This window comes from Callorhinus ursinus, unplaced genomic scaffold, assembly GCF_003265705.2.
Source record: "Callorhinus ursinus isolate GAN/ISIS: 27379988/994484 unplaced genomic scaffold, GSC_fseal_2.0 scaffold5, whole genome shotgun sequence".
NCBI classification, from domain to species: Eukaryota; Metazoa; Chordata; class Mammalia; order Carnivora; family Otariidae; genus Callorhinus; species Callorhinus ursinus.
In genome coordinates this window covers 17,004,522-17,029,321 of record NW_027397067.1, presented here as the reverse complement: position 1 = coordinate 17,029,321, position 24,800 = coordinate 17,004,522, and the positions used below count along the sequence as shown (strand labels likewise).

The 24,800-nt window shown below is 39.0% G+C and overlaps 1 protein-coding gene across 3 annotated transcripts in view; it reads left to right on the top strand.

Moving 5' to 3' along the window:
• The first annotated feature begins 913 nt into the window (after positions 1–913).
• The window catches only part of ARMC1 (armadillo repeat containing 1), a 35,563-nt gene continuing 11,676 nt past the window's right edge, over positions 914–24,800 (top strand). For 2 of the 3 annotated variants that reach the window (XR_003207937.2, XM_025870642.2), the window contains exons 1-4: positions 914–1,113; positions 6,804–7,024; positions 11,861–11,952; positions 23,882–24,071. Coding sequence is in view for 2 of the 3 variants with exons in the window: in XM_025870642.2 (XP_025726427.1) it covers positions 6,842–7,024; positions 11,861–11,952; positions 23,882–24,071 (465 nt within the window). In the remaining variant the exon portion in view is untranslated. Of the gene's footprint in view, positions 1,114–6,723; positions 7,025–11,860; positions 11,953–23,881; positions 24,072–24,800 lie in introns of all 3 variants that reach the window. The other variant, XM_073892834.1, reaches the window with a different exon arrangement.

The window sequence follows — 24,800 nt, the reverse complement described above, 5'->3', positions numbered from 1 at the left end:
ACGCACCCTCTTTCCCCACTAGAGGCCTCTTAAATTCCTTGAGACTTGACTTTAATACAGGCGCTACGTGGCAAAATCAAATTGTGAAAAGAGACTCTAGACTCCATTCAGTGAAGTTATTGGGTGCAATGGATGCATTATTCTCAGAATGGCCTGTGGAATTTAAATTACACTTATATTTAGAGAAATATCTTTAAAAACCAAGATCTATACTTAAGCAAAACAAATCGGCCAGTGACTAGCAGCGACAAAAGTATATAAATCCTTACTATGATAAACTAAATAGAGGACAATATCTAAAAAATACTTAATGATGAATTTGAGGAGATTCTGACTCTAAGTCCCTTTCCCTTACAAGAAAAAAAAATCCTTCCAAAAAAAGTTATTTGAAACAAAAAACTGTACTTTGCAGCCTTCGCGCTTAGAAGACAGCGAACACGAGCAAGAACGCAATCCAAAAAACACCTAACATAGGTCTAATGTTCTTACCAAAAACTCAAAAAACTTTAAGATTATGAATTAAGACTCAGAAAAACGAATGAAATATCACGAAAATACTTTATTAGACCTGAAAGAGCTGCCTGAGAAAAACGTACCATTTGATTTTCCGAACGCAGGAGCAGACAGCTTCTTCCTTCAGCGCCGGGAAGCTGGGAATTGTAGTCGGGAAACTGCAACGGTTTCTCCGCCGGTTTCAAGTTTCTCTGCTTAATGCTTAGGGGACGGAGACTCTTTCACTCCAAGTCCAGTGTGCCTGGGCTCTCATTGGACTCTTCCGTTCAACACTTAGTGCATTTCCCTACGTCACCAATGAACGCTTTAGCCTAAGAAGGCCTTCACATACTGGGCGTCTTATCCTCGCGTTGGAATGGTATCAGCCAATGAGAGGGCAGAACTGACGGATGTTGTAGGGTCATGGGGGAGAGTCTGTAGAGCCTTTCCCCGCCAGCGTCCTCGCTCTTCGGCTTCTCGAGTTAACCTGGTTGGTTGTCACCGCTGAGGCCGTGGCTGCGAGCGGAGCGACCCGCTGTGCGGCTCCTGGGTCCCTCTACCTCGTTCGTTGGTGTGGCCCTAATGGTGCGGCAGCCTCTGGACTCCTAAAGCTCTGGCGCGGTATGTAAGGGTCCAGGGGCGGCAGACAAAGCGGTGGAGCTAGGAAGGCCGCGGAGAGAGGCCCCTGCATCAAGTCTGCGAGTCGGCCTGGGCCGAGGCGCTCCCCGCTGGCCTTCTCCCGACCCAGCAGTGCGTCCCACCAAGCGCTTTGAAGGGCCTTGCCCTGATGTGTCCTGTGAAAACGTTAGCTTTGCTCATTTCCTCTCCATCCCCCGCACGTCCGATTTTTTACGAACCCTGTCGTTATAAATGGATGTTATCTCACTTCTTTCTCTCTCCAGCTTGTTCTTTGGTAACTCTTGCGCACCTGCATGTCTGCCAAGAGTGGAAGGACATTGTTGTGGTTGTCTTCATTCAAGAGAGATCAGCATTCACATCCCTATATTTTAATAACTTCTTGGAGGCCTTCGTGCAGTTAGCATTTCCTTTCGTGATAGTGCACCGATGTGTTAGGGAGGTGCAGAATATACCCCAACACCTGGTGGAATAGAAGTACCACAGGATCAAGTGTTGTTCTTGTTTGGTAATTGCTGATGCTCTCTTCAGGTTATTTTTTTGATCCTGATAATCGCTCAGGATTTTTGAGAGGAAACGGAGGCTCAACTTCTTGAAGAGTTACAATTAATTGCTAGTAAGGGAAAGCCAGATCTGAACCCAATGCTTATGTTATTTTTTTAAAAACTTGCTTAAATGAATATGGATTTAGGCTGTGGTTGTGTACTCTCTGTAGCTCTTAGTTGTAAGAGACCTAAATCATTCTTTGAATCGAGTGGTAAGTTTTGGCTGAAGAAAAGAAAATCGTAATTATAGTCTCACATCTATCACCTAAATTCCCAGTTCCAGCAGGATAGGCCTCACCTGGGAGTTTTTTGGAAATGCAGAATCTCAGGCCTCGCTCCATCTACTGAATCAGATCTGCTTTTGAACAAGATCCCTTAGGTAAATCGGTTCTCCTTAAATTTTGGGGAGCATGCATTGTTTTATGATTTGTTTGTCCAAATTGAACCAAACGAAAGAGAAAAGGTATGCAGTGTATCCATTTGTGTTCTAATAGATGAGGAGAAAGTTGTTTTTTTCACATTTTCCTCATTTGCTAGTGAGGCTTTGATTTTTCATTATGTCTGTATTGGCAAGTTTAGCTTAGCAGCCAAAAATCTTAGAAAAGACTATTTTAAAAGTAATTAAAAACTAATTTGTAAGTCATCAGGTATTGGTCTAAAAAATAAAATGAATGAGACAAGAGATGTTAAATAGCACTGCTAACAAATAAAATTTCAGGAACCTTCTGTTTACTCACAAAATCTGTACACAAATTCTCCACTATAATTTCCCCCCACAATTTTGTTCCTTTGATTAAGAGCTTCCATTTTCTTTCGAAGGAGTCAGTAAATTTGCTACTGCGAGTGGTTTTTTAAGTTTATTTATTTGGTTATCTGGTAATGAAACTGAAACATAGTCCCAAATTCACTTACTGTCATGTTGCACAGTAATTAAAGTATCTTGTAGAATTTAAGTGTGCAGGGTTTTTTTTTTTTTTTAAAGATTTTATTTACTTATTTGACAGAGGGGGAGACAGCGAGAGAGGGAACACAAGCAGGGGGAGTGGGAGAGGGAGAAGGAGGCTTCCCGCAGAGCAGGGAGCCCGATGCAGGGCTTGATCCCAGGACCCTGGGATCATGACCTGAGCCGAAGGCAGACGCTTAATGACTGAGCCACCCAGGCGCCCCAAGTGTGCAGGGTTTTATTCAGATGTTCCCAGCCATATTAAAAGGACATGCAGTTACCGACCAAAGTTTAAATTGCTCTTATTTGTACCAGGAATCACCTGGTGTGCTTATTAAAATCATGTGTTAGGCCCTACCTCCAAAGATTCCTAGTGAGGTCTGGGTATGGGTCTTGGAACCTGCATTTTAATAATCCCAGTTTATTCTGATGTAGGCTGCCCAGGTCCACATTTCTTGGCATTAGTATTTTAAAATGAAAAGAGCAACTAGAAAGCTAGCTTATTTTTTTGTTTTCAATATTTTATTTGAGAGAGAAAGGGAGTGAGGGGAGAACACGAGCGGCAGAGGGAGAAGCAGGCTCCCTGCTCAGCAGGGAGCCCCATACGGGGCTTGATCCTGGGACTCCGGCATCATGACCTGAGCTGATCTTACCGACACTTAACCAACTGAGCCACCTAGGTGCCCTGTAAGCTTTTCTTTTGAACCTAATGCAGTACTCATTACAGTAGAAAAGAAAAGAGCTGTTTTGGTTTTTTTAACTTAAGTTTTGGTTCATTGGTTGCTACAAAATTACTCAGATAAGTGTATTTAAAATGTTATTTGGAATTGTTTTGAGGGACGCCTGGGTGGCTCAGTTGGTTAAGTGTTTGCCTTCAGCTCAGGTAATGATCCCAGAGTCCTGGGATCAAGCCCCCCATCCGGCTCTCTGCTCAGCGGGGAGTTGGCTTCTCCCTCTCCTGCTGCTCCGCCCGCTTATTCTCTCTCTTTCTCTCTCTCTGTCAAATAAGTAAATAAAATCTTTAAAAAAAATTATTTTGAGATCTGCCAATTTGAGAATAAGAGAGGGTAAGATAGAATGGATACCAAAATGTATCATTTAAAAAAAAACATTTTTTCCCGCCTAAGAAGGCTAACATTTTTATCAAACAACTTGAGTGTGTGAAAATGATACAATCAACACAGAAAGACTAAATGTATCTAGTACATGAATTGGCGGTAAAGTTCTAACTTTTGTTTACTTGTTTCCATTCTCTCAACTGTTCCATAGCTATCTTATAAAAACTGCTATGTGAATTCCTCAATCCACAGAAATAATGATCATTTAACAGGATTCAGGCAATTCTCAGAAAAACTTGATATTGGCAAGAATATTAAATAAGGAAAGAAAAATGAACTCTAACACTGAGGAAATCTCTCTTGAAGTTTTACCTAAAAACTCATCTAATTTAGGGGAGAAATCATAGCTTCTGTCTACCTTTCTTGCATTTATTGAAGTGCCATAGAAATGCAGTGCTTGACCACAGCTTCTGCCTCTGTTGTGTTAGGATTTTTGATGCCTTGTGGTATTTCTGACCTTTTCCTTGGAAGATCCTGATTTGAGTCCTCTCCTTGTCTGTGGGCTTTGAAAATTGGAATTTTTAAATGTTTTGGCTCTTACTCATCTCAAAGGAACAGGAAAGGCCATAACTTTTTCAGCATCATTCCCACTGAATAGTTACAAGGACTCCTTAGATAAGAATGGAGCTCTCTGGTGAATGCAAAAGGACCTCTTTAAGTGTATTTGGTTCTTAAATGTAGCTCGGCTCTTGGGCCTTTGAGCCAGTAATTGGTTCTTCAGGTACCAGTTTGGATAAGATATGTGCTGTCACCAGCACATAAAGCTCATGGGTAAGGTCGTTTGTAAACAGGGATATTGAGGAAGCTGAATATAGAGGCACCTAAGAGACAACATTACCCCAAACCCGTTAGTCTTATCTCTGTGTGTTCAGTCTATTGCTTTTTTTCTAAATCCTTTTTTAAATTGCCACAGTAACTATAATATTTTCATTTTTTAAAAATAACCTGCCAAATACTATCTCGCTAAAGCCCTGTTTTCTCTGAGTCCTTTATTTTGCATTTGCTTGCATACCTAAAAAATTTAATGTATTTTATCTTGAATAGGATTTCTTTTTGCCATGTGGTATGAATTAAACTTGCTTAGCAGTGGTTTTAAACTGCATAGAAGTCATTCCAGTACTATTTATTGAGTAATCTTACTATTTTTGATTGATTTTGGGTTCCATGTAACTTAACACTTTATTGAGCGTTTACAATGTGCTAGGCACCAGTCTGAGCCCTTTTCATGTATTGCCATTTTATTTAGACAATACACCTTTGATAACTGCTGAAATTAGCCCTATGTTAAGAGATGAAGAAACTGAGACAAAGAGTAAGGGATTTGCCCAAAATTGTATTTACCAAGCAGTGGAGCCTTGGTCTGACTCACTGAGAGCCTGCTTTCTTATATTGAAAATAACTTTTCTGGGAGAAGTATCTTTCTTTTGCAGGCCCCCCCTTTACTATTTATAGCTTTGTATATTTCAATACCAGGTAAGGGCATTTCTGCATTATTACCTTTTCCCCCCAAAATAGCCTTTAGTAGTCTTTCTGGAGTTAAAAATTTTGTCCCTCCCTTCCCTAATTGGCATTGTTTTTGAAATTGGCACTAAACATACTCATTTATTCATGGAAAGTATTTACACCTTTATAGTCTTACTAATAAGGAATATGCTGTGTAACTTGGTTAATGGAAGTTATTATTTTTAACTTTCTGCACATATGAAGATTATTCCTTGATATTTTGTTTCTTTAGCTTTTGTATGTTTAGCATGTTATATTTTCTAAAATATCCAGGTTTGCTTTTATGGGGAAAAGGTACGTGAATTTACAAGGACTGTATGAAGGGGAACCTGAACCTGGGTGGCTCAGTCGGTTAAGCAGCCGACTCTTGATTTTGGCTCAGGTCATGATCTCCGGGTCCTGGAATCAAACCTCACATATCACTCAGTGCTCAGGATGGAGTCGGCTGGAGATTTTCTCCCTCTCCCTCTGCCCCTACCCCCACGCATGTGCTCTTTCCCTCTCTTTCTCTCTCTCTCTCTCTCATTCTCTCTCAAATAAATGAATAAATTAAAAAAAATAAAAGTACTGTATGGAAAAAATAAAAAGACTATGGAAGGAAACAAAGAGGGTTGCTGGAGGGGAGAGGGGTGGGGGGATGGGGTAACTGGGTGATGGACATTAAGGAGGGCACGTGATGTAATGAGCACTAGGTATTGTGTAAGACTGAAGAATCACTGACCTCTACCTCTGTAACCAGTGATACATTATATGTTAATTGAATTTAAGTAAAAATTAAAAAGACTACGGAAAGTGGACAGGCTGTTGATTAGGAGATAAGATTTTAGCACTCTTTTATATTCACTAGCTTTTGTCACATGGGGCAAATTATTTAACTTCTCTGTGACTGTTTCCTTATTTGTCAAATGAATTACCTCAAACTGTGTTCCATTCTTCTGAATATGGCACACTCAGGTGTGTTTAGATTCAGTTCAGATTCACTGTGATCTCCCTAACTCCTGGGGCCTGACACACAGGGTGAGATAACCCTTCTTAGCTTTTTTTGTTGTTGTTCACATCCTTTTTTGACTTCCTCCTTTTTCCTAGGGGATTTTATCTTTTGTAAACCTAGTATGCTGGGTTTTATTCCTAGATGAATAAGAAGAAAAAGCTTTCAGCTAGCCACCTTTCCTTGAAACACTTGTATTAGGCCCCAGAAATGTTCTAGAGGAGAAAAGCACTGGCAGTGGTATAATTTGAGAAGTATAGTGAAGGTTATGAGCATGAACTGTAAAGATCTTGTTTATTGTGACTGTAGTGTTAAAATATGTATTGCTAAAATGGAATTTATTGGAATATTGAAGATGACATATGTTCTTTAAATTTGTGCACATAAATAACTTGATTTTTTTTTTTACTCAGCTTCTTATGTTCATTTTACTTAAACTGTGGAATTGCCAATTCTCAAATTTTTGTGTGATTTAGATTCATCTGTTTCTTTCTAAAGGTGTTGTAATCCTGATTATTTGACAAATGCCAGAATGTACCTCAGCAGCCTAGAACTAATTTTGCAAACCGTTTCTACAGAATTTAAGAAGATTTTGTTCACGTGTATGGCATAGAAGATGAATTCTTCCTCCTCCACAATGAATGAAGAACCTGATGCTCTCTCAGTAGTTAACCAGCTACGGGATCTAGCAGCAGATCCATTAAATAGAAGAGCCATTGTCCAGGACCAGGGATGTCTGCCTGGCCTTATTTTGTTTATGGACCATCCCAACCCCCCTGTTGTCCACTCGGCTTTGCTTGTAAGTTACCTTTAGTAATTTTAGTCTCAGTGTTACAATTTTGCAATTCAGAAGAATTTTAAAAAGTGTTAGATGACATGGTAAAAAATTAAAAGTGACTATAGAGCAAATAGTGGTAAGTCTGCATTCCTGTACGTGCAAACTCGTATGTGTGTGTATAGTCCTTTGACACAAATGGTAGCATACTACATGCATGGAATGTTCTGCAACTTCCTTTTTTCACTTAAGGAATCTTGAGGATTGTATCATTTCAATATGGATAGACACATTAAAAAGATATGTATTGTTTTTATTTTATAATACTTTAATAAGGTCTGAATCACATACCATACAAGTCACTTATTTAAAGTGTATCGTTCATTGGTTTTTAGTGTATTCAGAGTTGCAGAGCCATCAGCACAATTTTAGAACATTTTCATCACCTCAGAAAGAAACTCTTCTACCTATTGCTTCCCAGCCCCCCTAAGTAACCACTTTCTCTGTGTTAGTCTATTTGGGCAAAAAAAAAAAGCCTATATATTTTTTACATAAATAGAATCATGTAATATGTGGCTTTTGTGACTGGCATCTTTCACTGAGCATAATGTTTTCAGGATTCATCTTTATTGTCACATGTCTAGTACTGCACTCTCTTTTATGGCCGAATAATACTCCATTGTAGGGAAATGCCACATTCTCTTTATCCACTTATCAGTAGAGGGACATAGCACTTGTTTTAGTAGAAGATGGGAAGGAAAGATAAGAAAAGGAGAGGAAAAGAGAAAAGTGTACAGGATCATAGGTAATAAAGTAGAAGGAGCTACCATGTAATGAGAAATGTGCGAACTAGAGAAACGTGAAAGAACAATGCAGAGCAATCAGGCACATCCAGAATGTGATAATTTCTCAAGGACAAACAATCTGGTTTTGTGAACAGTAAATGACATTAAAAGCAAAGACAGTTGGGCTGGAGGAGAGGAATAGTGGTAACTGTTAAAGATTAAAAGTGATTTAAGAGACTTATCAGCCAAGGGTAATGTGTGGACCAGGTTTGGATCCTAATTTGAACAAATCAACCAAAAAACGTATTTTTTTAGATAGTTTGAAATGAATATGGATCAGATAGTAGGTATTAAAGAATCATTATTACTTTTGCAGGGTATAAATTTATTAACTAAAAAAATCTAATTTCTTAAGGATGTGACAGTTGAGGCCTTCTTAAGGATTTACTGGAGTACTTACAAATGAAATTATATGTTCTCCGATATTTCCTATAAAATACTAATACTCCAGTGTAGTGACCGACAGGGGAGATGGTTGATAAAATTGTTGGTGCTGCATGATGAGTTCAGCAGGGTCACCACACATTTTCTCTACTTTTGTGTCCTCTAAAATTTTCATAACAGAATGTTCAAAAGAAAATTATTGTAATAGATATTTTAAACCATTGCCCTTTACTTAAAAACCCACGATGAATTCCCACTTAGTCTAATTTCACAAGTTTATACAGAACAATAATATATGCATTTTCCTTTTCAAAAATCAAACTTCATAATACAGATTTTCTATTTTACCTTCATAGATGAAATTTAACAGGCAAAACAGACATTGACAAGTGAACAGTAACAACAAATGGGAAAATTTGCATGGCCCCTAGTTTGCTCTTAATTGCAATAAGGATGAGAAGAGAGTGTTGGTCTCTAGATAGGGACTTGGGGTTGAAGGAAGAACTTTTTTTTTTTTTTGGTGGACTAGACTTGGACCTATTTAAATTCAGAAGGCTAGGGGCAAAAAAAAAAAAAAAAAACGGGCTGTCAGAGAGTGGAAGAAGTTTAAGGGGGCTCTTATAATTGTTAGGGAAAATGGGACAGGTTGTTGACTGAGGAGAATGGTGAGATTGTTTAGCAGTGAAGGCCGGATTAGCTTGGTAACACTGAATTGAGAAGATACTTCTGGCTCACGAAACTCCTTTTTCACCTCCCTTCAGGCCATCGGTAGGCCCTGAGAGCCAAATAGTTGGATTTGTTCAGAGTTGATTCCTGGCCAGGTAAGTTGTACAGGAGGCTAGGCAAGGAAATTCAGGTTCTTGGCAAGAGAGTAGGTGAAAATGATAGCCTGTAGATGCCAGGCTGAGCAGGAAGGGAAGTGAAGTCATGGAGGGACAGAGCTAGAGAGAAAGGAGGGGAATAAGTGGGTGCAAGTTCTCCCACTGAGGTTGAAGAGCAGGTGTAGTGTTTTTATAATTTCGTTTTCTCTTCACTCTTGGCTTATAAACTATACTTTCTTTCATTTCATATGATTTCTAATGAGATTGCTGTAATTCTTAATCTTTCTTCCTCTCTACATAATTAACTTTTTCTGGCTTTTTTGGTGACTCACTTTTTCAGCAAATGATTATGATGTGGTTGGGATGGGCGGTTTTCTTTGTGTCTTGTTTTTGTTCTTGGGATTTGTTGAGCTGCTTGGATCTGTGGTTTTATAGTTTTCATTAATTTGGGGAAATTGTCATCCACTATTTTTTCGGGTTTTTTTAATGCCTCCTCACTCCTCCTCCAGTACTCCAGTTTCATGTATGTTAGATATTTCATGTGGTCCTACAGGTCATTGTTGTGCTGCTCTTTTTTCTTTCCCCTTAAGTCTTTTTTTCCCCTCCTCTCTGAGCTTCATTTTGGATAGTTTCTATTGCTACATTTAAGCTCACGGATCTTTTTTTCTGTAATGTCTATAATCTGTTCTTAACCCATCCAGTTTTGTTTTCATTTCAGATATTATGTTTTTGTCCTCTAGAAGTTACATTTGGGGCTTTTTAATATCTTCCATTTCTTTCCTCACCATGCACATGTTTTCCCACTCATCCTTGAACATATGGAGCATATTTATAATAGCTGTTTTTAAAATGCCCTTATTTTCTAATTCCATCTCTGTCACATCTTGGTTTGTTTCTATTGATTCCCCCCCCCCTTGGTCAGATCCCACCTCTCTTTTATTCTGCTCTGCAAATTCTAGCCACCTGGGGTGTTTTCTGACACCAGCCAATTCTCAGATTCTCTGTGGACACCACCTGGGTGTTCAGCAATTCAGTTCAATTCAGACCTACCCACCTGGAGTTAAGTGTCAAACTCCCCCAATGTAAGGCTCACTCCCACAAGACTGCCTGCACTTCAAAGGCCAGTTGCAAGTATCAGGTCACCCGAATTTCTGACGGAGCAGCTATAAATTGGGTGTTCCGATGGCCCCCTCAGGTTTGATAATTTACTAGAATGGCTCCAGAACTCAGGAAGCTACTTGACTTATATTTACCAGTTTATTATAAAGGGTACGAATGAATAGGTGTATAGGGCAAGGTCTGGAGGGGTCCTGAGTGCAGTACCATCTGTCCCTGTGGGGTTGAGGTGTGCCACGCTCCTGGCAGATGGATGTATTCACCAAATCAGAAACTGAAGCCCCTTGTTCAGGAGTTTTTATAGAGCTTAATCTCCAGCGCCTCCCCACCTCCAACCAGTGGGTGAGGCTGAAAGTTCCCACCCTCTAATCTCTTGGTCTCTCTAGTGACCAGCCCCATTCTGAGGCTATCTTGGAGCCTCCACCCAGCTCACTTCTTTTACATAAACCCAGGTGGGATCAAAAAGGCTGCCTTATGAATAACAAAAGAAACTGCTGTCAGTCAGAAAATTCCAAGGGCTTTAGGAGTTCTGCACCAGGAAATGGACAAAGACCAAATACTTCTTTTTATTATACTGTACCACCCTAACCTCCCCACCTCTGATCTCTGCATCCCTAACTCAGCAAGACCACTGGGCTCCATTTGGGTTCCCTCTCCCTGTGCTAGTTTGAAAACTGCCTCCAAAGCAGTAAGATGGGGGCAATTATAAGGCCATCCTCATCATTTCTCTCAGAGGTTACAGTCCTATGCTGCCTCTTGTTCAGTGTGTTTAATACATGTTGTCCTGTTTGTTAGTTTTTTGTGGAGGGAGGGCAGTTCCCATGGCAGTTAATCCTTTATGGACTGAAGTGAAAATCAGGAGTTGCAGAAAGGATATGAGATTATAGACAGGTCATTGAATTTGTGATTTGGTACCATTTTCTGTAATTACCAGGCACCTGGGAAATGTAGTGTAGGGGATCAGTAGCAAATGTGAAGGTCAACAGGCTGAGATGGAGAGTTTTGGATGGTGTAGTTCACAGACATATTCCTGAGAATCAGGTGCCAAAGTCTTCAGTAAATGATGAGCGATTAGGTCTGTGGAACAGCTAAATGAAATCCCTAAAGAATCAGCATGTCAAAGAAATACTTGCAAAACTTACTTTAAATTTTAAGAGAAAAGCACCGTAGAAAAGTTAAACTGCACAATAGAAATTTGTGTGAGTTTATCTGTTGCTTTTCAGTAAAAAGACATTTTTAAAGGTGAATTGTAAAACTAGAAACAGTTCATTCTGTAAAGGTGGTTGTATGTTTTGCCTCTTTCAGCAGTTTCTTTTAATTAATAGGTAAAAAGCATCTAGGGAAATGGTGGCTATTGGGACTACTCCCTGAAATTCATAAATAGTACACGGTTCCTTGTATCTCCGTCAAGATGAAGTGGTGAAAATAAAGCCGGAACAACCTAATTTTGACCTTGCAGATAAGTTCGGAGCCATCATTTCAAAGAGCAGATTCAGCTGCTTCAGCTCAAAGGATCATATCTCCCTTAGGGGACTGCTCTGATTATCACATTTAAAGAAGAGTTTTTACTTCAAAACCAATTCTAAAAACAAAAACCTATTTTTCACTCTTTTTCCTCTTGCAGTAAGTTAGTAACGGGTTTAGTTTTGAATAGTCTGGAGTTGTGAATTAACCTGTCACTGTTTTTGCTGTAGGCTCTGCGGTACTTGGCGGAATGCCGTGCTAACAGAGAAAAGATGAAAGGAGAACTGGGGATGATGTTAAGCTTGCAGAATGTTATACAGAAGTAAGTACAATAGAGGGTGTCTCCTAAGGCAGTAGAAAAATGGATCTTCCTGTTAAATGTATGCTGATTGTTAATATATCATTTTACTGAAATTTTTATTCCAATGTGAAGGCATACTTTTGTGGGTTATATGTCCAGAAATGTTCTGAGGGTCAATGTTCTGATTATTCTTAAACATTTATATTAGTAGTACTTATGAAAATGCTCAAATTTTATTTAAAATGTTGATAAATATGGTACTTATGAATCATATCTTTAAAAAGAGAAAATCCTACCTTGTATGAAGTTATGTGAGGTGTATGTAAATTGATTTGCTAGCAGAGCAACACAGGTTACTAATCACATTTGAAAGTATGCAGTATTGGGTGCCTGGGTGGCTCAGTCTGTTAAGTGTCTGCCTTTGGCTCAGGTCATGATCCCAGGGTCCTGGAATGGAGCCCCAAGTCGGGCTCCCTGCTCAGCGGGAAGCCTCCTTCTCCCTCTCCTGTTCTCCCTGCTTGTGTTCTCTCTCTGTCAAATAAATAAATAAAATCTTTTAAAAAAATGCAATATTATAGTACTTTACAAAGTTCTTTTACTGTTTAATCCCTATTTTACTCAAAAGAACCAACATCAGTATCATGGCAGAAAGGGGCTTTTGATAAGATTTTCATGAGCATTTAGACATTTCTGAGAGACTTAAGAGCCATTTAATTTGAATTTTAGCAAATGGGTGGTTTTTAATTGTACCTTTCATCTTACTAAGATTTTCATATCCATTGTCTCATTTTGTTACTACAACTTTTTGAGGTAGATTTGACAGATAACACTTTTATGGGTAAGGAAAAAGGAAAATACAGAGTCCAAGTTACTTATCTGTAATCCTTCATCTGTGTTGCCCCTGGGAATGCCTGGTTTTGTTCCTTTCTTAGTCTTTACTGATTTCCTGTTAGAAGGCTAGAAATTGAAGATTAAGTGTTTTGATATTTCCACTATGTCTCGAAGCAAAAAAGCTATTCTTCTGAGGCTTAATCTTAGTTTACTGGCTATTTTGATCTTCTAGGCTTGACTGCCTTTAAAACTATAATGAATAACCATTTAGTTTTATTTATTTATCTTAGGTTACTTATTCATTTTGAGAGAGAGGGGAAGTGTGTGTGTGTGAGAGAGAGAGCACAAGCAGGGGGAGGAGCAGAGAGAGGGAGAAGCAGGCTCCCCGCTGAGCAGGGAGCCAGACTTGGGGCTTGATTCCAGGATCACGGGATCACGACCTGAGCTGAAGGCAGACACTTAACTGACTGAGCCACCCAGGTGCCCCTAATTTATTTGATTTAAAATAAATTGAGTAATCGCCAACACACCTGTCTTACATTGGCATTCTATCTCTTGCCATCTAATCAATGCAGACACAGGTACTACTGAGAAGTGTCCCAGTACAGGGTATACAGATGAGGTAATTTATAACAACATAGAAGTTGTTACTCTGTAAACCCTTGCCCTCACCTCCCGCCCAACTGGGTCTTCTTTCTTTTCTTTTTTTTTTTTTTTAGATTTTTTTTTTTAATTTGTCAGAGCACAAGCAGGGGGAGTGGCAGGCAGAGGGAGCAGCAGGCTCCCCGCTGAGCAAGGAGCCTGATGTGGGCCTCAATCCCAGGACTCTGGGATCATGAGCTGAAGGCAGACACTCAACCGACTGAGCCACCCAGGCCCCCAAAACTTGTATTTATTTTAAAAGGCTCTTGGGTGGCATTTCAGGGTCCTCTGCATTCACCTTCAGTTTTTTGCAAGATCTGATGCATCTTCGGAGGTCCACCTGTCTGCAGCTCCCCATATCAGCCTCAGCCACAACTAGTTTCTCTGAGCTACAAGGGTAGGATGTGAAGTCTCGATTTATAACCCTCCTCCCCACCTGGAAAGAATTCATTAGTTATAAGTGTCCTGTTCGAATCACAATTCCAGTGTAAACCTAATCACAAATTGCATCTCTGGCACATCCGGTGCTTTTAGCTTTTGCACAAATTCAGCATGGTAACCCTGACAGCATTCCAGGGCATAAAAGGGTCAAGAACAATAAATATCCACTGTAAATGACCACAGGAAAGAAATTCTTTGGCTTGAGTGCTCACAAAAGTTCTGTACTTCCCAAACACTAATGGTTAAATTGTATCAGTGCAGAATCATCTAAACTGACTTCCAAGGCTGCGTGCGTTTTTTTCTTTTCTTTTTTAAAGGTTTTATTTATTTGACAGAGAGATACAGAGAGAGAACAAGTAGGCAGAGAGGCAGGCAGAGGGAGAGGGAGAAGCAGGCTCCCCGCCGATCAGGGAGCCCGATGCGGGGCTCGATCCCAGGACCCCGGGATTATGACCTGAGCCGAAGGCAGCCACTTAACCGACTGAGCCACCCAGGTGCCCATGCGTGCGTTTTTTTCTTAGTGTTCTTGGCTTCTGGATAAATTTTACTTATTAATCTTATTTTTTTTCGGAATCTCTAAAATATTTGTTCTTATGGGGTCAGCTGCCTGGTAGGGTGCCTTAATCTTTGATGATAATAAGATAGAGACTGAAGTTTTTTCCTTGTTTTTATTCAGGTGATCAGTCAGGAATAAATAACAGAAAATGTTAACTGCCATCAGATGTGTTAATTATTCCCTATGGTTTGAGGTCAATTCCACTAGTAAAAATTTGCATTTTAGTTCTTGAGACAAAGACTCTCTTTGACCCTCAGTTTCCTTACTAAAGCCTACAGTGATACGTGCAAAGTGATCAAGGACTGAATGGGATAATATATGTAGAAATGCTTTGTGTATTTTATAGTGTATAAAATATAAGGTGGTATTCTTGTTTCTGGTATGCTTTAATGCCATAGAGTTAACTATTTTTAACTGGCATATTAGCTCTGTTGGAAACAGTGAAAGGTTTAAGCATAATATGGATGCTTCTGTAGGACTATTTCATTCATATGATGAACTTAAGATGGTGTATTCCTTTAACACATAGATACTGAAGTTGAAATATGTGGTAAAAATTATTTAAGTATAAGAAATTAGATGAAAAGGGTGCCTGGGTGGCTCAGTTGGTTAAGCGACTGCCTTCGGCTCAGGTCATGATCCTGGAGTCCCGGGATCGAGTCCCGCATCGGGCTCCCTGCTCAGCAGGGAGTCTGCTTCTCCCTCTGACCCTCCCCCCTCTCATGTGCTCTCTCTCTCTCTCATTCTCGCTCTCTCAAATAAATAAATAAAATCTTTAAAAAAAAATTAGATGAAAAAATTAATGTTGCTATTTTAAAATACACCTTAAATTTGAACTTTGAAGATTTAGAGCGAGTTTTAGAGGTCCCATAGATTAAACCTGTAAAACAAGTTTTTAGTTTGGTTGGCTAAGGTTGTAGTATAGTGTAGTATATATGTGTGTATGTGTGAGTGGATATATATGTAAGTGAGAGAGACATCTATAAAATAGTAGGGAGACTTGGGGCGCCTGGGTGGTTCGGTTAAGCAACTGCCTTCGGCTCAGGTCATGGTCCCAGGGTCCTGGGATCGAGTCCCGCATCGGGCTCCCTGCTCAGCGGGAAGCCTGCTTCTCCCTCTCCCACTCCCCCTGCTTGTGTTCCCTCTCTCGCTGTCTCTCTCTCTGTCAAATGAATAAATAAAATCTTTAAAAAAAAAATAGGGAGACTGTTTATATCTTTGTAAGAGAGGTGGTGTGTCAGTTCAGGTCATTGGCATATCGTCTGGAGAGGAGATCTTAAGATGGAGTTAGAAATGGAAGAGGTTTGTTGTGGGATAAGGTCTGTAAAGATGGAGGAGAATGAAGAAGGCCTGGACCACAGTCTTTAGACTTCAATGCAGATCTGTCATCTGCAGGATAATGAAGAGGAAATTGAGTGAGGGAAGGAGTCTTGGATTGCAGTGCAAATCTGATAGTTCAGTGGGGAGCTCCAGAGCAAGGATTACCTTGAGATTGAGTTTTGCCTTGGGCAGAAATGGCCAGGCCCTGGTGTCCCCACTGCGCAGTTATTGGCTGGGGGCTGCCTGTGAAGAGCCAGGTTGAAGGTATGGTATGAAGTTTTGAACGGTGTGGTGGATCTCAAAGCCAAGACAGCTGGTGGCTCTCCTATTCTACTTCCTGCAGCCAAAGGGCAAGTTTCTTTCTTAAAGGGAGGTCTATGAAGTATATCTCTTTGGCTGCCACAAGTGGCTAAGCTTTTTAACTCAAAGTATGTTTTTTCGGACAATGTGGTAATCATTGCTGGCTCTTCCAGTAGTCAGACAGATGTACAACCATTGTTGTACACTCCATTATAATTTAATCCTATTGCCCTCTCAACAGTGGAGATAAGATGTAGTAATTTGTATATTTTGCAGCTCATTTGACTGTTGGAGATCTCAGATTTGAAGGTTGCCTTTTAGTTTTTTTAAGATTTTATTTGAGAGAGAGAGAGAACACAAGCAGGGGGAGCTACAGGCAGAGGGAGAAGAAGTAGCAAGCTCCACACTGAGCAGGGAGCCCGATGTGGGGCTCAATCCCAGGACCCTGGGATCATGACCTGAGACGAAGGCCGCCACTTAACTGACTGAGCTACCCAGGCACCCCCATTCCTTTATTTCTGAATTCCTTTATTTAAGATTTTATTTATTAATTTGACAGAGAGACATAGTGAGAGAGTAACACAAGCAGGGGGACTGGGAGAGGGAGAAGCAGGCTTCCCACGGAGCAGGGAGCCTGATGCGGGGCTCAATCCCAGAACCCCGGGACCATGACCTGAGCTGAAGGCAGACGCTTAACAACTGAGCCACCCAGGTGCCCCTCCATTTCTATTTATTGAGTGACTGATATGTTTAGTGTTAATTCCTTTTTGTTATTGTTACCGTGTATATTATGTTATAGTAGTTGTATATCTTTTTCTGCCAGAGTTTTCTTCTTTCACTTTGAAAAAAGTTTTTTTTAAAGATTTTATTTATTTATGTGAGAGAGAGAGAGAAACAGCATGAGAGGGGAGAGGGTCAGAGGGAGAAGCAGGGAGCCCGATGTGGGACTCGATCCCAGGACTCTGGGATCATGACCCGAGCTGAAGGCAGTCGCTTAACCAACTGAGCCACCCAGGCGCCCAAAAATTTCTTCTGATACTTAAAAAGATTTGTGTTACTGTTATAACGGTTGCTTTTGTGCTTATACTTTTTAAAAATATTCTAAGTTGTCTGTTTTCTTACTTAAACTTCCAGTATCTTAATTTTTAATGGCAATCTTTTGATTCCCACTTATTTAATGTTCCATAGTCATTGAGCTTTTTCTGCTTTCCTCTTTTCTTCTCCTTTTTTTTAAAAATTGTTTTGAGTATAGTTGACACACAATGTTATGGTAGTTTCAGGTGACTCTCCTTTTTTTAAGTTGGGTTATTTCTGCTTTGTCAGAACATTTCATTCTCTGTCCCACCTTTGTTTTAAACTTAGATCCACACTTAAATATAGAAAATGTTCATTGTCCTTTTGGAGAAGTTTTCCTGGCCATCTCTTGATTGGTTGAAGCTCATTGTCTAGTAGATTGCTCAAGAAAAGGCTCAACTATTCCTTGACTTCTTTCATATTTAAGACTCTTTCTATAACCTTAATACTTGAAGGACAACTGGACTAGATCCATAACTCACCTTTTGTTTCCTTGGGATTCTTGAAAATTTTGTTGCCATTTTGCTCCATTTTCCCTTGATTTTTATTTTGTTTTTGAGAAATCTGATGCCAATATATTTAATAAAAGATAAGGACAGTAGTAGTAATTAATATATCAGGAGCATTCTTCCATATAGCCATTTTCCTGTAGCAGCATTCTTTTTTTTTTTTTTTTAAGATTTTATTTATTTATTTGTTAGAAAGACAGAGAGGGAACACAAGCAGGAGGAGTGGGAGAGAGAGAAGCAGGCTTCCTGCTGAGCAGGGAGCCCGATGCAGGGCTTGATCCCAGGACCCTGGGATCATAACCCCAGCTGAAGGCAGACGCTTAACCAACTGAGCTACCCAGGCGCCCCCCTGCAGCATCATTCTTAATGGCTACAGTCATGTCCCACATCCTTTGTAGTTGTTTTTTTTTTTTCAGTGTCTTTTTGTAATTATTTGGAACAGAGGTTGGCAAATATTTTCCTTGAAAAGCCAGATAGTAAGTATTTTAGGCTTTGCCAGACATTCAGTCTCTGTTGCAATTACTCTTACAGGTCAAAACAGTCATAGTTAATATATAAATGAATAAGCTTTGGCTCAAGGATCATAGATTGCCTGCGTTGGATTTCAGTGCTACCTAAACAGAGCTGTTGACTTCTTTCTTAGAACGCTTTTTAAATTAGGATTGTTTTGGGGTGCCTGGGTGACTCAGTCGTTAAGCGTCTGCCTTTGGCTCAGGTCATTGTCCTGGGGTCCTGGGATTGAGCCCCACATCAGGCTCTCTGCTTGGCGGGAAGCCTGCTTCTCCCTCTCCCAGTCCCCCTGCTTGTGTTTCCTCTCTCGCTATCTCTCTCTGTCAAATAAATAAATAAAATCTTTAAAAAAAAATTAGGATTGTTTTTGCATTGAAAAATGAAGTATAATTTTCTGGGTTACATAAATGTCACCAGAACACATTTTCTTAGCAAACAACACAGAAAAAAAAAAAAAAAGCAGTTCCAAAAGGAAAAGTTAGGATGTTTTTCAAAAGACAGTAGCAAGTCTTTAACAGTAAAATAGTATATTCATTACTTTTGTATAGTATTTGGAAATCTTAACTGACCTTTATGAGCAATATAAAATGTTATTAGCAACATCTAGAATAAGAGTGCATTGGTATTTATGACCAGTAAGGAAATATATTCAGAATTAAAATTATTTTTGATATATAATAAAGATCAAGGTTCTTTTAGTTGTGTTTTATGAATAATGTTGTGAACCTTTTCAGTATAGACAACTAATAAGAAAAAGTGGTGAGGGATCAATATATACTTCATTATGGAATAGTAAATTACTGAGAGCAAAATTCCAATTACTTAGATGAAAGAACTTTTCAAGGTAGTCTTTTTTTCTGATGTCAGATTTTAAAGACTGAACTAAATCCAGGGCATTATTAATCAGCTCTTTCAGTTTTCACTTGCCTAAGATTAGGACAATTAATACTTGTTTAGTTATACAGTCTCTCTTACATTTATGGCCAAATATACCATAAAAGTCTAGACTTTTTCTTTTTGAATGTTTTGAATGATAGTATTTGAACAGTAATTTTTTTATTTAAAAATTTTTTTTTAAAGATTTTATTTATTAGAGAGAGAGCACTAGAGGGGTGAGGGGCAGAGGGAGAAGCAGACTGCTCGCTGAGCAGGGAGCCTGATGCGGGGCTCGATCCCAGGACTCAGGACTCATGACCTGAGCCAAACGAAGGCAGACGCTTAACCAACTGAGCCACCCAAGCGCTCCAACAGTAATTTTTTTAATTTAATTTTTATTTTTATTTATTTTTTTTTAAAGATTTTATTTATTTATTAGAAAGAGAGGGAACACAAGCAGGGCGGAGTGGGAGAGGGAGAAGCAGGCCTCCCGCTGAGCGGGGAGCCTGATGCGGGGCTCAATCCCAGGACCCCAGGACCATGACCTGAGCCGGAGGCAGACGCCTAATGACTGAGCCACCCAGGCGCCCAGTGATTTTTTTTTTTTAAAGACTAAGATAGCTTCTAAGTATGTAGATGCTTTTGGATTTTTCTTTTTGGTTTTAAAAGCATTTTTTAAAAATAAATAATTATTTATAATTGACTTATTGAACAGATAGTTCATAGTGCCCAGATCAAGAAATAACTTCATTTGTAATTTAATTTTCTTATATGCTTTTGTCAGTTTAATTTTGCTTAAGACAAAATTTTACTTAGTTTTAAGAGGGATCTAGGTCTGTAAATAGATTCCTTAACTGTTTCATAGGAAGGGTATCAATAAAATTAGTCTTTGAGGTACACCTGAAGACCATATTTAACAGTGAGAACATCACATTGATTTGATTATGTTATCCTTTTAAAATCTTTCAGTTTTTAAGTAGGTAGTAATGGAATTTATTACAGTGTGAAAATGATGAAATTTTGGAATTATGAAATAAGGAAGTTAAAAGTGGTGGTAGTTGGAGTATTTATTTCATAGAACCATTTTTCTAATCTGTCATCTGTAATTGCTTTGTTTATCTAAGCAGGCGTACCCTGTGTGACTCTCTAGGTAAAGTATAGTTTGTTGTAAATCCTTAACTTTCTTTTTTTTTTTAAAGATTTTATTTATTTGAGAGAGAGAGAATGAGAGAGAGAGAGAGCACGAGAGGGAAGAGGGTCAGAGAGAGAAGCAGACTCCCTGCTGAGCAGGGAGCCCAATGCGGGACTCAATCCCGGGACTCCAGGATCATGACCTGAGCCAAAGGCAGTCGCTTAACCAACTGAGCCACCCAGGCGCCCCTTAACTTTCCTTTTTGTTTTTTGTTTTTTGGGTTGCTTTGTTTTGTTTAGTTTTTTGTTTTTTGTTTTTGTTTTTTGTAAATCCTTAATTTGCTAATTGAAAGTTAGTACAAATAGCCCCTGTAGCCGCACAGGCAATTGTAAATGCACATATATCACCTTTGCAAATTGTTTTTATGAATAAATGGAATTTTCTTCCCTCAGTTGCTGTTAATATGGAAACCACTAGTATAGGTTTATGAGAGAATTAAGCCCCAAAGTCCTAAGGAATCCTTTAGATGTAATACCTTATCTTCTCTCCTGTGACTCTGGAATGGCTCTAGCTCTGTACTATCTTTCGGAGAATTGAGAAGATAGTCACTTATCTAGTTTTCTTGTAGAGCTAATTTCTTTTGTAGGATCTCAGTCAGGAAAGGTGTTAGAGGAATGGTTTGTCAGACATATGGGAGCAATTAATAACCAGGAAAAGGAGGGTTAGCTTAAGGAAACTAACAGCAGAGGTAGTCTCCCCTTTTTTCTAAAACTTCTGTCCAATATGGTAGTCATTAGCCACATGTGGGCAGTTTAAGTTTAAATTAAAAAAATTTTTTTAAAGATTTTATTTATTTATTTGACAGAGACACAGCGAGAGAGGGAACACAAGCAGGGGGAGTGGGAGAGGGAGAAGCAGGCTTCCCGCAGAGCAGGGAGCCTGATGTGGGGCTCGACCCCAGGACCCTGGGACCATGACCTGAGCTGAAGGCAGACGCCTAACAACTGAGCCACCCAGGTGCCCCTAAATTAATTAAAATTTAAAAACCAATTTTTTGCTTGTACCAGCCATATTCTAAGTGTTCAGTAGTCATGTGACTAGTTTACTACATTTCCATCATCTCCGAAAGTTATGTCGGGCAGTACTGTTCTAAAATTTCTTTGCCTAACTATATAAAAGGGTATTTTTATATTTTGGATTACTTTTATTTCGTGGATTATTTTCTTAACAAGTTCCAGTAGAAGAATTACAGAATCAAAGAGTATAGATATTTTTGTGTCTTATCACTGTTAATTTTTTTCAAATAGTACCAATTATATTTTTACCAGCAGTTGCCACTTTATTGATTTTTTTCAAACATTGGTTGGATTGTTACTGCTGTTCTCCTATTCTGCCCCCTCCAATTCTAGATCACTTTAAAAAAATGTTAAACCATCTGTGTTCTTCGAGGTTGATATAAGATAGATGGCATGGGTAGGTACATAAACTCACTGAAATTGATGTGGAAAATTTTTATATTTGCATTTTTCGTGAAATATTCTTGAATTTTACAGCAGATTCTCAAAGGCGTTAGTGGTTTAGAACTACTGTTATCGTTCTGATTCTGCAGAACAGGAAGATAATCATTTAATGTTACAGTGTTTCAATATTTTTTGTCACTAGTTCATCAGGAGACAGTTTTTGAAATAATATATGCATTTTAAAATTTTTTATAGGAAGGTCATTAGTTAAGTCTTCTATTATGTGTTGTGATTTTTTTTTTTTATTAGATGCAAACTCTTGGAAATGGTATTGATGGTGGAAAGGGGTAGGAAAGACATTGTTGTTTTTCCTCCTACTCTTTACAACTTGTGGTTGGCTAGTATTTAAAATATCTCAGAACTGTAGTGACCTTTTCAGTACCGTAAAACAGCTACCAGAAAAGTGCTGAGACATCTCCCCCCTCAAAATAGTCTTTTTGATAGCTTCTTGGAATACACGGCCAAAATCATTCAAAGTGATTGATCTCTGGGGTCAACAGTAGCCCAGAAAAGCAGTGGGTATAGTAAATTGAGTGCCTGGATAATTGCCGGATTAGTACCCCTGGACCTGAAGCTCTGTATAACTAGATTTATAGTTTGAATACCGGAAATTGAAGTGTTCCTGCTCATTCAGTAAACAAATGGATTGTAAAAAGTTTAGTGAGGGCCTGTGGAGAGAATACATCCCCGTTCTTGAAGAGAAAAAAATAGAAAATTAAGATGAGTAGTATAAGCACAAGTATAGTATTTTATTAGTTTTTAAAAGATTTTATTTATTTATTTTAGGAAGTGCGAGGGGGGGAGGGAGAGAGAATCTTGAGCAGACTCCACATTGTGTGTGGAGCTGAACAATGGGGTTCGATATCATGACCCTGAGATCGTGACCTGAGCTGAAACGAAGAATGGGACGCTTAACTGACTGAGCCACCAAGGTGCCCCAGCATAGTACTGTAAATGTAGAGGGAGGAATGGATTATTGGAGTGAGAAAGCTTCATAAAGATGGTAGTTGAGGTTGAGCCTTCAAGGGAGAAGTAAGAGTTTGAAAGCGAATGGTCTAGGTAAAGCTCTTTTGGTTGAGGAAAAGGCATCTATAAAAGGTATTCATAAAAAGACAAAATGAGCTGATGTTGGTAGAGCTGAATGGGGATAAACTTAAAGGCCTCGAATGTATGTTATAAGATTTGGACTTAATTGAGTTTATCTGTAAGTGAAATGAGGGTTATTTTTAACACTTAGGTGTATTTACTGTTTATTCAGTTTAACTATAAAAAGCATTAGATCTGTGCTATCCATTATGGTAGACACTTGTCACATGTGGCAATTTACATTTAATTCAAAGTAAATAAAATCATTTTTTAAGTTGTGGTTGCTCAGTAGCCATATATGGTGAGTGGACAGTGCAGCTGTAGAACATTTCTATCAATGCAGAAAGTCTTTTTGGACAGAATGGCACTAGATGTTTATGTGAGGAGCTATAGTAGGATTTAGAAGTTCAAGAATGAAAACTTTTGTTTTAGTTGTGGCTTCATAATACAAACATGCTTTGTAAAAGATATAGTGATAAGTTTTGAATCTCAGTGAACCATAGATTTAAAACGAAATTAGAAGACCTTGAGGCATCTGGGTGGTTCAGTTGGTTAAGCTTCAGACTCTTGGTTTCAGCTCAGATTGTGGGATTGAGCCCTATGTTGGGCTCAGCACTCAGCCAGGAATCTGCTGGAGATTCTTTCCCCTTCCTTCTCCCTCCCCTCTGTTACCCCTCCCCCCCCCGCCCCGCACGCATGTGCACACGCTCTATATATAATAAAATTTTTAAGAAAATAATAAAAATGAGGGGCGCCTGCGTGGCTCAGTCATTAGGCGTCTGCCTTCGGCTCAGGTCATGGTCCTGGGGTCCTGGGATCGAGCCCCACATCGGGCTCCTTCCTCGGTGGGAAGCCTGCTTCTCCCTCTCCCTCTACCCCTGCTTGTGTTCCCTCTCTCGCTGTCTCTCTCTCTCTCTGTCAAATAAATAAATAAAATCTTTAAAAAAAGAAAAATGAAATGAAATTAGAAGACCTTATGATCAACTAGGTGCTTTTGCTATGTTCTTGATTATTCTAGGATTCACTGGTGTTTTCCTTTCAATTGAACAAAGCATCAGAATGAAGAAAACAAGGCTCTGCAAAGTCGAGGTCTAAAATTACAGAATCAGTAGAAGTGACAAGACTAATTAATTTATATGTGTTTCTTTTCAAGGAGTACAACCCCAGGAGAAACAAAACTGCTGGCTTCTGAAATTTATGACATTCTTCAGTCTTCCAATATGGCAGATGGTGATAGTTTCAATGAAATGAATTCACGTAGAAGGAAAGCTCAGTTTTTTCTGGGAACTACAAACAAACGTGCCAAAACAGTGGTTTTGCACATAGATGGTCTTGATGATACGGTAAGACTTAAACACATGGTTCATAAGATGGGGTGGGGAAGTGGATGATCCTCCTTCTGACATATCAGAAGGTCAGTAGTAGCCTAAGGCTATGTCACAGTGCCTATGTCATTTACTTTATCTTATCACGTAGGCATTTTATTACCTCGCATCATCACAAGAAGAGGGGTAAGTATAGTATAATAAGATATTTTGAGAGATCACATTCACATAACTTTTATGATAATGTATTGTTATAATTCTCTTTTAGTAATCATTATTGTTAATCTCTTACTGAGCCTAATTTATAAATAAACTTATGTATGTGTAGGAAAAAAACATAGTATATATAGGTTTTGGTACTTTCTGCAGTTTTAGGCATCCCCTGGGGGTCTTAGAATGGATCTCCCTGTGGATAAGATGTGGAAGGGGAACTATTGTAAATAGTTTCTTCAGTGACACTTGCCAGGTCTTGAAGAATAAATCCCACAGGGGCATTTTGTTCTAAAGGTATCAGTTAATCAGAGGACACAACAATTTTAAATATTTATGCCCTAATAATAGAACTTCAAAGTATATGAAGCCAAAACTGACAGAAATGATAGGAGAAATAGACAAATCCACAATTAGATCTGGAGATTTCAACACCACCCTCAATTAATAGAACAAGTATACAGAAAATCAGTTAAGGATATAGAAGACTCAACACTAACAACCAACTCAACCTAATCTATATTTATAGAACACCCT